The sequence below is a fragment of the Fundulus heteroclitus genome, unplaced genomic scaffold (assembly GCF_011125445.2).
Source record: "Fundulus heteroclitus isolate FHET01 unplaced genomic scaffold, MU-UCD_Fhet_4.1 scaffold_499, whole genome shotgun sequence".
NCBI classification, from domain to species: domain Eukaryota; kingdom Metazoa; phylum Chordata; class Actinopteri; order Cyprinodontiformes; family Fundulidae; genus Fundulus; species Fundulus heteroclitus.
This window is the reverse complement of record NW_023396922.1, coordinates 1-11,963: the sequence shown is the minus strand read 5'-3', so window position 1 is coordinate 11,963 and position 11,963 is coordinate 1. Positions and strand designations below refer to the sequence as shown.

Here is an 11,963-nt window from a genome sequence, read left to right as displayed (position 1 = left end):
ATATATATATATTGTCATGGTTGAGTTTCGGTTTGGCTTTGTTTTTCTGTTATTTTCATTTTTTCATCTCTTTTGAGTTAGGTTTTATTTTATTTATTGTTTTCAGTCATCAGTTATTTTCCTCAGCAGTCAGTCACACCTGATAATCATTTACCAGTTAATTAGTCAGACCCTTGTTTCACCTGTTAGTGCTCTATTTAAACCTCCCTCTGCCTTCAGTTCAGCACTGGGCCGTCATCATTCCACACCTCTCCATGCCAGTCCCCGGTTTTGCCTTGGAAGATTTGTTTCTCTTGTTTAAGGTTAGTCCTGCCAGTTGCTATACTTTGCTGTTTGTCCCTGGAGAAGTTCTGCTCTGTGTCCTAGTGTCTCCAGAGAACTGCTAACTGGACTAGCCATCCTGGAAAGGCTCAGCTCTGTGCCCTGGTGTCTCTCAAGTTCTGCTAACCTGACTAGCCGCCCTGGAGAAGCTCAGCTCTGTGCCCTGGTGTCTCCAACGAACTGCTAACCTGTTGTGGCTACGGGGCCTGCTAGCCGAGCAGAACTGAGCATTCCTAGCAGCACCTAGCAAGTGTGGACTCTCTGTCTCCGGGCCGTCAGCTCCTGCCATCATCTACATCCCTGACTTTCTGCAGTCCTGAACCTCCGGTCTTCATCACTCATCACCCAGCATACTTCTTTCAATAAAGACTCAAACTTTTAGTTCTGTGTGTGCGTCCTGAGTTCATCGGTAAACAAAACCCTGATATATATATATATATATATATATATATATATATATATAGTATGTGTTATAAGGATAAATTTGTTAAATCTAAAAATTGTGGTCTTCATTATTTTATAAAACCATGTCACATGTGAACCTTCAGGAACAGACCTTTTGGGGGAGTATTAAAGAGGTAAACTTACTAATATGAGGGGAAAAAAAGACCTAGGACAATAAAGTAACATTAACAACATAAAAGTGGTAATATTATGATAAAAACATAATTTTATGAGAATTAAGAGGGAACATTTCCAGAATAGTCACAGTTTGCAGAATTATTTCACTCCTGGAGTAATAGGGCCAGGTTTGATTATTTCTATTCCTTACGAGAATAAATTCAGGAGAATGAATGTTTAAGTGACTGAGTAAGTGCAGATTTGCCACATTTAAGATGGCTGACGCATCGCAGCATAGGCATGACACGTCTACTCTTATATTATGTCTATGATCACGTCTACCCCAAGCCCGGGGAAAAACAGCACCAGCGCCGATAAACGACGCAAAAAAAAATGGTTATTGAATTTTTTTTAATTTACTTGTTATTGGAGGAGGAGAGTCGGTTTAGACGGCTTCGGCAGTAGCAAAACCGGCGACAAATTTTTCTCGGGCTGGAGGAGCGCAGTGGAGAGGTAACATTTACCTGCTATTATTTTCACCCACAGGGGCCTGCTAATGATCATAATATACCAGTTATTAAACAAACGCTTGTCAGCAGATTGACGAATATGTTTAAATGTAAAATGTTTGTAAGACTTGATATAGGCATATGTTTGTAACTTTAGTCATTTGAATTGAATAGTTAAATGTGTACAAACCCTGTAAATAACTGACTTAGATCACTACTTTCACTATCACTAATGATGTGTTGAGAAGCCAAACTAATATTGAGAAATAAATCATTATTTGTCTAAATTGTTTTCCCCTTACTGTCTGATTTTATTTGTAATTATACAACGAAAAAATAATACAGGAAAAATAAATCTAAATATAAAAACGTAAAAAAAAACTTAAATAGTGAATCTAGATGAAGTAAAATAAGTAAGGGCCAGAATTGTTTCGTCACAAATTAGCAACACCAGGCGTTAAGGGGTTAACATTCACTAGAATTATATCAGCTAAATTACATTGGTATCATCTAATCCTGTTGTTCTTAATCGTTATGTCTCTATCCAGACAAGGCCGATGTACTGCTGCATCAACTTAAATGCACAACATCTGCCTGGGAGCCGGTGACATCATGGCCCCAGACGATGAAGTGCAGGACGACATGCCAGAGGATGAGGAGGGGGAGAACGTGTTGGAGGCAGTCAGTGGTGAGGCAGTAGAGAGGCATCCCCCACCCCCCAGATGATGTTCCACTCGCAGTCAGAAGACTCCAAGGTCATCTGTGTGGCATCCCATCCAGTCCAGCAGCACCACCAGGGACTCCTGCTCAGTCAAAATTATATTATATATATATATATATATATATATATATGTGTGTGTGTTCTTTAGTAATATTTATTTTATATCTTCTGTAAATAGTTGTAGTAGTTAATTTTAAAATCTAATGTAAATAGTTTTTGATAGTTTATTGTAAATACTTGTTTCTCTAAAAATAAATTGATGTTGTCACTGAGAAGTTGTTCTAAGTTTACTTAAATTGTAAAGAAGTGATAAAACAGATAATGTAAAATGTTAAAAGACTTTAAGAAGACACAGACAACAATAACTTTTATAAACAATTTATTAATTTAATTTAACAATAACAGCAACACAGAACCTGAGGACAAACCATGGCCAGGTGGCAGCAGTAGGCTTCCCACTGACCCCTGTCCCTTCCCTGGATCTTTGCATTCCTGTTGTGTCAACAGATGCAATTTTCTGTAGTGTTTCTTTAAAGCTAGAAAAAAGAAGTGTTTCATATATATATATATATATATATATATATATATATATATATATATATATATATATATAGTGATATATATAGTTCTAAAAGGACGATGGCCACTCCGAGGTTAAAAAAAAAGAAGACGGCTTCCAGTCCAGGGTCTGCTCCGCACTCAACCAGAAGGCACAAATATCGCTCCATTATATAATCGGGGAAATGTAGGCAGGGGCAAGAGCTGCTATAGATGCCGATTTGCCACCGTTGACCGGCTACTTTTGACTGCCCTGAATATTAATAATTAAAAAAAAAAAAAAAAAAAAAAAAAGAGTTTCAAAAGGGCATTTTCGTTGATAAAAGGCAAACTTCCTGGTGCTTTAGCACCACCTAGTGTCTATGTATGCACGCCCCTGCTAAGCAGTATTGTGTCACCTGTATCTACAGACACTGAGGGGTCATCACTGCTCAGTCAGACTCAAGGGATGCTACTCTTTGAGGAATTAACTGAATACAAGACAGCTGCTGTGGAATCAGAGTCAAATTAGATTAATTTAGGAAATGTAAAATATTTTATTACAGTTGCAAAGGTCAGATCTCCAAATATGGTCCCAAAATCTGTGTCCTTGAACTGCTGCTTAATGTTTCCCTCCACAGATTGTTTCATATGAGCGATCAGCAAACATGCATCTGACAGATTCATGTGTTCTCCAATGTGTTTGAAATCATCTCTTATTAGTTTAACTATTAGAATAAAAACACATTAAACAAACAACAGCTTTGTTGTACTTTTTCAGTGCAAACATTCAGTATTATCTCAGGCCTGTGTTACTGGCTGTAGCATCAGGTTACTGTTAAATGTCAGCAGAAGACGAGTTTGTGGATCTCCATAGTCGTTCAGCTCACCAGCAGAGCATTCTGGGATTTGTAGTATAAGCTGTGAATGGTCTTTCTACCAGTGGGCCGGCTCTAATAAACCCTGTAAATTATCTCATGGTCATATTTGTCCTGCAGGCCTGAGTCTGACCCCTCTGCTGTCAGGGGTCCATTTTGACCTGTTTGGATTCTGTTCTGACTCGGTTTAACTGCTCTGTCTGCAGAGTCTCAGAGCTGCTGGCTGTTAGTGGACTGACTGCAGCTCATTAGCAGACGTCACAGTTCCTCTCTGACGGCTCATGCTAAGGAAATTACATCATGTTGATCATAAAAATGTAAACTATAAATAAAACTGTTTAATGTTCTTCACAATCAGACCCTTCAGCTGAAACATGGCTCACTTTAGTTGATCTGAGTGTCACAAGGTGAATGAATTAAATGTAGTTTAAATGCTTTTCCTGACTAAACTTTTGAGCAACTAGTTCCTTCTGTTTGTGGTTTTCTATCAGTTTCTAAGAAAAGTGTGATGAGAGCAAAATAACAGAACAGTTGATGGGTGTGAAGATCTTATCATACATTAATTCAGAGACAAAGAGGAAATAACATCAATTCTTTCAGATGTGCAGCAGAGAAAAGTCTCTCAGTGTTCAGCAGCTGATTGAAGGACAGGAGATGTTGGTTCTGGAACTGGTTCTGATCGTTGTGCTTCAGTTTGAAGGTAAAGATCTGTTTTCTTTCTGATGAGGCTGAGACAGATTAAAGGACACTTTGGTTTACTGTGATATTTTATAGAGATATGAGAATTAACATTTAGTGTTTGGAGAAGTTCCTGTGTGTAGCATGTGTTTGTCAATCATGTTTTAATCAAATATATAAAAATATATTTCAAAAACTTTTATCTCAAACATAAAATCCTAATTATTGACATAATAATGTCCTGAATAGCTTTTTTTCCAGGGTTGTATATAATGAAATTAACATAATAAATCAAACACAATGTAAAATAATTAAATGACAACATAAATATAATTTCACCTTCATGATTGTGTTTGTGAAGGATGAAGTGTGTAAAATTTGAATGTGTCTTTGTCTCAGCTGCAGGCACCAGACGAAGAGAACTTCATCTCTATCACAGACCTGGAGATGATGTCATTCTACGTTGTAACATTCCTTTATATTCTTTCTCATGCTCCATTGTTAACTGGATTTACATCAGAGATCCAGGTTTTCTGTTGGAGGTTCAGGAAGGAAAAGTTAATCAGAGTTCACCTCGAGCTGCCAGGTTAAATGTGGACAGAAAATGCTCTCTGATCATCAACAACATCACTGCTGAGGATGCTGGATGGTACATCTGTCGATTTGGTTCAGGAACCTTAGATGGCAGTGTGCTTCTGAGTGTTTTGACCAGTGAGTTTGTAGACTTGAAGGATCTGACGCTGTCAGACTCTTTCCTTCTGATTAACTTTGTGAAATACTTGTGTTGGACAGATGTTTCTGACATCAGCAGTTCTGATGAATATCTGATGCAGTCAGAAGTTAAAATGTTGTTCTGTCAGAGTGAGAATGAATCATTTATTCAGCGCTGTGTGATGGCTTCAACCACACATCAGTCCACACTTAGTTTGACTTTACAGTCAGATATCTGATATTTAAAAAGTTAATAAGTTGAATTGATTTTTTTATATCAAACAATGATCAAATGAAACTCAATGTGTTTTTAATGTTATTTCTGCCCCCAACTGTGTTTTTGTTGAATGACCTTTGTTGGGTGTCTGCTGCTTCCTGAATGAGCTGAAGGCGGGGCAAAACTTTTGTTTTAATCCATAATTCTAGTTAATAACTGCTCAGAGCTGCAATATAAGTGTAGATCACAAAGTAACATGTAAACAACATCTGAAGTTCATTAAGGATTTTTTTGTAGCTCTTTCCTGTTCTGTTTTTCACAGCATTGGATAAAGCTGAATTTTTTAAATTTCTCATTTTAGAGAAAGTTTCTTCTTAATCTTATAGACTGAGACACATTTTCACTTTGTTTTAGTTTTTCCATCTCCAACTGATCCAACAAAGGATGGAGATTTCACATTACAGTGTTCTCTGGAGAGATTCAGAGGGTTGGGTCCTTGTCCAGAGAAGAGCCTCCTCTGGGTGGATGAGACAGGAAGTGAGCTGCTTGGTGAAGGTGTTGGTTTCCAGTCTGGAGGACAGACTGGCTGTGATTCTAATCTCACTGTGAAGCTTCAGATCAGCAGCAACAGAAGATACACCTGCCAGTTTGTTGAGAGAAACACAGTGAAGATAGAAGCTCACTACACACCTGTGTTTAAAGGTATGATGTATTTTATTTATCGAGGAAATTAGATAAAAAGCAAAAATTACTTGATTTTTTTGTAATTGTTTTGTATTGTATATAAATAGTTTTAAACCTTCTTTTATTATCTGCTGTAGCTCAGAAACACTGAAACTTCCTGCATGAAAGCAAAGAGGACAAAGGTTGTAGCTCAATGAATCAAAGCCAGTCTTTTCATACAGCGGTAGGCTACTAAGTGAGATTTATGGAAGTAAAGACATGAAAACGTGTCTGAGAGCAAAGTGAAAACTGATGATAATAATAATAATAATAATAATTCAGCTTTGTGGCTTTTCCTTTATTTACCTTTGAAGCATTTAGGATGAATAATAATGTACAAATGTGTGCCGTTGTGTTTTAAATATAGATAATGATCAGCTTTAGATCTTCAGACCCAAATTGAACTGAATCAACTAACTCTCTGTTTGTAGTTCTTTCCAAATTTCTTTACCTTTTTTAACCTGCTGAAAGAAAACATTATTAATGACTAGAGGTAGAACAGTACAGCTCTAGGATTGGTGGCCTAGTGGTCAGAGCGTTGCACTTGTGTCCTGGAGGTTCTGGGTTCAGAGTGGAAGATCCACAGACTGCCACTATGGCTCCCTGAGAAAGACCCTTAGCTCCAGATTGATCCCTGGATGCCACTCAGTGTAGGCAGCCCACTGCTCCCTGACTAAATCTACTAAATCCTGATGTTTGTGGACCGTTACACTCCTATTATTAACTGTAGAGGGTGATTGGTGTGTTGGTTAAACAGAGCTGCTGTTTAGAGGAGAAAAATGAAAAGAAGGAAGTCAAACCAAACAGGAAGAAACAAAAAAAAGCGTCAGACTGTGGGTTATGTGTTCAGTCAGTACCCAGATTAGATAATATTAAAAAATAAAATTAAAGGCCACTAAATCAGACAGTTCTTCAGCATAAACTGAGGTTTTATGGCAAGTAATACTTCACACTAACACATTTTTATGGTCATCCTAAAAGTTATTTTTCGTACATGTGACCTGTTCCTGTGAATAAATTTCAGGATAATTTGACACATTTTCATTCTGAACTGATTATAACTGATGTTGGTTTCCAGTAAAATGTGTAACCAGTAATTAAACCATTAGAAGGAAATAAAATCAATATCTTCAGATCTGAAGAAAACTCTCAAAGACTGAGAAAAGGACATAAAATGGTCAAACTGGAATTAGATCATGATTTATGTAGTTTGGTTACAAATTATGACCTATAATACATTATTTTATTGAAATATTCTTGTAATTTTTTGTTATCATTTTACTGATACTGATTAACTGATTTTTTTATAGTTTATTTTTAAACAGATTTCATACTTTAAGTGAAAACTGGCAGAAAAGCACAGAGACTAATATTATTAACAGCTAAATGTTGTATAAAACATTCTTTCTCTGCAGTTATCAGGGGAGAAGGAGTCCATATCTACCACAGAGCTGGAGATGATGCTGTTCTGTCCTGTAAAAGACCTTCATCATCTCTCTCATGCTCCGCTGTTGACTGGTTTTATACGAGAGCTGAAAACATGGAGCGTCAACATGAAGTTCATGGAGGAAAAGTTCAGAGTTCAGCTCGAGCTGCCAGGCTGAGGTTGGACAATAAATGCTCTCTGATCATCAACAACATCACTGCTGAGGATGCTGGACGTTACACCTGTCAGCTTTGGGATGGAGGACGCTTTGACACAGATGTGTATTTAAACATGATGAGCAGTGAGTAATCTAAACTCAGTGACTTTTATACCTGCTGATATCAGTCCTTCTTAACCCTGAAGTCCCTGCATGGAGTTGGCTGTTTAGATCATGATGTGTTGTTATCATCTGAGTGAAGCCTGGACTGGAACCAGATCTGTTGTTTTTTAATAGATAAAACAGTTAATATATTACTTTCATGGAGTGATATTTATTTTGTAGTAGTAAAGGTTCCTTAATTAAACTTGTAGCCTTCTTACTTCTTACATCTTTCTTACTGCCTGTCAGCTGTTAGTCTGCAATATGTTCACTGAACGGCTGCTGTTTATAAGCCTAAATATAAAAGTTGTCTTGTTTGTTTTCTCATTTTATAAAATAGATGCTGTAATATTTTTATTCTGAAAAGTTATTGTCTTGTTTTCTTCCAGTCTCTCCATCTCCACCAGGTGCTGATCCAACAATGGATGGAGATTTCACATTACAGTGTTCTCTGGTGAGATACATTTGGTTGGATTCTTGTCCAGAGAAGAGCCTCCTCTGGGTGGATGAGACAGGAAGTGAGCTGCTTGGTGAAGGTGTTGGTTTCCAGTCTGGAGGACAGACTGGCTGTGATTCTAATCTCACTGTGAAGCTTCAGAGCAGCAGCAGCAGAAGATACACCTGCCAGTTTGTTAAGAACAACACAGTGCAGGTAGAAGCTCACTATGAGATTGAAGGTAATATGTCGTCTTATTATAATATGTGTCTTGAAGTCGAGGGATATCTGTTAATATTTTTTTCCTTCAGATTTGTTATACCTTCTGCATTGCATGTTCTCTGTCATGTTCTCTGTCATGTTCTCTGTCTCTTAACAGGAGTTCCTGCCAACAGAACCATCATCATCCTTGGAGCAGTGATCTGTGTTCTCCTGCTGCTGGTGGTTCTTGCTGCTGTTTTTATCAAACTCAGAAAAATCAGAGTTAAAAAGGATCACAGCACCACAACAGGTACTAGATTTGCTGCACATCAGTGTTTAACTATAGCATCCACCTACTATATTCTATGTTTCAGTTTTGTATTTTGGAAAAATAAGAACAATGCTTTATTTATAATACAGTTTTCCTCCTATCCTCATCTGTTCCTAATATTTCTTTTAGACTCCATTCTCTCTTTCTCCTCTTCTTTAACCCTTCTTGGGGGTTAGATTGGCCCTCCCTCCTGGTTGGCTCATATGGGAGGGCCAGCCAGGTTTCAGGGGGGGTCCAGTGCAACTGGAAGTCAAAGTGAGCCTCAATCTAGAACTTTCTGCCCACATTGAACATCAGCTCTCTTCCAGTCTGTTAGAACTTGACCTCTGGGTTTCTGTCAACTCTCATGTTGTTTAGCAGCTCACACATAATTAAGACAATCAGAATAAGCTAAAGGTTAAAAAACACTCACCACTGATGTTGATAAACTACCAAAGGACCGCTGTCACCTGTAGCTTGGCTGGATAGAATCACTCCTAAAACATCCACTGAGAACAGGATCTGTTCAAGCTGCAGCACAGCAACAGTTACCATTGGACCAACATTACACTAAAAACATCTTTAGAGGATGGAGAGTGAAAAAGACCTCTCAGTATGGGCAGCTGAGGTGGTTTAGAACAGCTTCTTATGATTGAGCTCTTTGCTGCATCCATTGCTGAAGCAACAGATAATTATTTAATCATAGAGTCTGGGCTGTGTCCAAGAAGATAATCAGCTGCAACCTTTAACTGGATAATTACAGTCATACATTTTTCCAAAAGTGCAGATAGACAACAGAGTGCAGAGAGCAGCTACCCAAAACCAAAGGTATACGGAGCATCATGCTGCTAGCTGAATCAGAACCTCATTGAAGCTCACCAGAACCAAAACTGGTATAGATCAGCAAAATTAAAAGACAAAAAAACTGTCGGACACTAGGTTTGTGTTCATGAGCCCACAAAGATTCATTTGTCTGTTGGTGGGCTGTTGGTCCATTTCTCCCCTTATGTAGAAACTGTCCTGAAATAATCACCAGATTTAAAATAAAAGTGTCCTCTCACCCACTTTTTCTCCTACCATATGTTCTAAAATATGTAAGGCACAGGCTCCATTGACGCTACTAGTTTCGCAGCCCTTACATGGTTCCTAAGTCGGATTAGGCCCTTGGGTCCAGGACCAGAATCTCTATCAGAGATCCAGCCTTGCTAACGTATTTGTTCAGTAGAACATACTTCACATGTAATGAACAGTAGGTCTAAAAGAACCAATCCGGAGTCAGTCATTTCACTACTTAGTCGTTTTTCTAATTATTTAATCCTCCTTGATTATATTCTATTTATGTAAAGATCTGAGTTGTTCACCAATTGTTTGTCCCTAAAGTCACTTGCAACTTCCGTGAGTCAGTTGTTGCAGCTTCTTGGGTTTCTTTGTGAACATGAAGTCACATTTTAAGGCCTTGCTTTTTTCTAACAAAATGCATTTTTCTGTTTTTATCTTGTTTTTTCAGCCGCTCAACAAGTGAGCATCAAAATGATAATACTGCTTTGTTTTCACTCATTTTGAGGCCTCTGCATTTGAACCAATGTTTAAGCTGTTCTACGCTGGGTTTTTAGAGTGAAGTAGGTTAAAATAAAGCTCCTGGGTCATTGTCATCTTCTAGAATGATTGGTATTGCAGTTGTTGCCATTCTAGTTTGCACTATTCTTGTTCGACTATCTGGGAAACCGTGATGCCTCTGGACAAATGTGACATTATTTTAGAAATGTCCAATAAAGGCAACTAACCTTCACAGATGCTGGCCAGGTTGTTCTGGCTCTTTTTTTAAGTTTTCATTTATTATTAATTATTCATGTATTTTTATTTTGACTGCTGTGTATTTCTAAAACAGTCAAGTACTTCTGACTGTTTAACTACTTGTGTTTGTTAGTTATAATAAACTGCCCATCCTCTATGTTCATTTCTCTAAACAGAGCTGTGTTCATGTTCATTTTTATCTCATTGATCTTTCTGCTGTAAATAACTTTTCTCAGAATAAGGAAGAGCTGTTTCCATAGCAACCACAGTGTGGTTCATCTGATAGTGGTTAAAAAAAAACAGAAGTTGAATATGATCATTAAATATTGTTGATGGAAATAATTATAATGATTTGGTTTATTTTTATCTAGAAGATCCAGATTCAGCCCATGAGAGTCATCATCATGTGAGTATTGGCTCGCTCAAACATATTACCTATAGTTAATAGACCCCAAAGGAAAACCATCAAATTATTCTTCATATTTTTAAGAATAGTTTGAAAATTGGGACTAAGTTTAAAACAAATAGAATAGATTATAGTTTTGCTATCATTTGTAACAAGTACATCAAGATTAAAAAAATGCCAACCAGTCTGTACCCCACACTTAAAAAAACATGAAAATTACAAATAATCATTCCTCACATATATTCCATCGTTCCCTGTGAGCATATTGCATACCAGATGTGTTCATCAGCATTGATGGTGGTTATTGCTGTTGGGTAAAAGCTGTTCTTGAAACGGTTGGTTCTTGTTTTTCATGCTCTGTAGCGTTTTTCTGAAGGCAACAGTTCAAACAGAGCGTAACCAGGATGTGAGATGTCCTTGATGACGCCATTTGCTTTTTGAAGCAACAGGAAGAGTGTAATCTTTGCAGTGTTTGGAGAGGAAAGCCGATAATCTCTTCAGAACTGCTGAAAAGATTATCGAGATGAGCCCCACCACGGTGAAGTCGTATGCAAACCTGACAACGTCATTACTGTAGTGGGTGAGGGAACAGTCATGAGTTTAGAGGATGTAAAGCAGGGGGTCAGCACACAGCTCTGTGGGGAGCAGGTGCTGACATTTAGGACTCTGGATGTTTAAGACAGAAGAATTGATGTGGTTAGAAAGATGCAGATTGTCTGTATTATAACAGTAAATAAAGGTTTACTGTCCATTTTCCCCAGGATGAGGTGTATTCCATTGTGACCTATGCCACTGTTGACCATTTTAAGGACAGAATGTCTAATAAGATAAAGGTAAGAAACCAAATAAGCAGTTTTATAACAGTCCCATTTTAATTTGCTTGTTTAATGTTGTAATATCAATGAAGGATACAATTCTACCTAAGCTTCAGGTAGAAGATTAAATTAATTCATCTTTTCACTCAACTTTGTTAAATGTATCAAATTCTGATCTCAATTTCTCCCTAATTACTCAGAGGAGGGTTATTTTTAAACCATAAAACCATGTGAATGGGGCCGGACTGAACAGCTCCATTATGCACAAGGTTTGGAAACATGTTAAATGATAACATAGATGAAAGTGGAAAGTCTTTCAAATGGAACTGAAACAGTTTGTGGTTTCTGTGCTGCAGGTCAAACAGAAAAAAGACTTATTCTGCTGTCAGGACTAAAAATA

At 37.6% G+C, this 11,963-nt stretch overlaps 1 protein-coding gene and 1 long non-coding RNA gene across 2 annotated transcripts; both read left to right on the top strand.

The window, feature by feature from the left end:
- The first annotated feature begins 1,321 nt into the window (after positions 1 to 1,321).
- LOC118560864 lies at positions 1,322 to 2,061 on the top strand. The gene is made up of 2 exons (XR_004929647.1): positions 1,322 to 1,395; positions 1,940 to 2,061. It is a non-coding gene; the product is annotated as an uncharacterized LOC118560864 (long non-coding RNA).
- A 3,473-nt stretch (positions 2,062 to 5,534) lies between these two features.
- LOC118560862 lies at positions 5,535 to 11,882 on the top strand. The gene is made up of 7 exons (XM_036132380.1): positions 5,535 to 5,835; positions 7,272 to 7,583; positions 7,991 to 8,278; positions 8,417 to 8,548; positions 10,714 to 10,748; positions 11,510 to 11,581; positions 11,764 to 11,882. The coding sequence occupies exons 2-7, from the start codon at positions 7,397 to 7,399 to the stop codon at positions 11,785 to 11,787; spliced, it is 738 nt and encodes a 245-aa protein (XP_035988273.1). The 5' UTR covers positions 5,535 to 5,835; positions 7,272 to 7,396; the 3' UTR covers positions 11,788 to 11,882.
- Positions 11,883 to 11,963: the final 81 nt, after the last annotated feature.

Coding starts and splice junctions, on each gene's coding strand:
- LOC118560862 (XM_036132380.1), top strand. CDS start 7,397: ATGGAGCGTCAACATGAAGTTCATGGAGGAAAAGTTCAGAGTTCAGCT. Junction 10,749..11,509: donor CCCATGAGAGTCATCATCAT/GTGAGTATTGGC, acceptor CATTTTCCCCAG/GATGAGGTGTATTCCATTGT. Junction 11,582..11,763: donor GAATGTCTAATAAGATAAAG/GTAAGAAACCAA, acceptor CTAATTACTCAG/AGGAGGGTTATTTTTAAACC.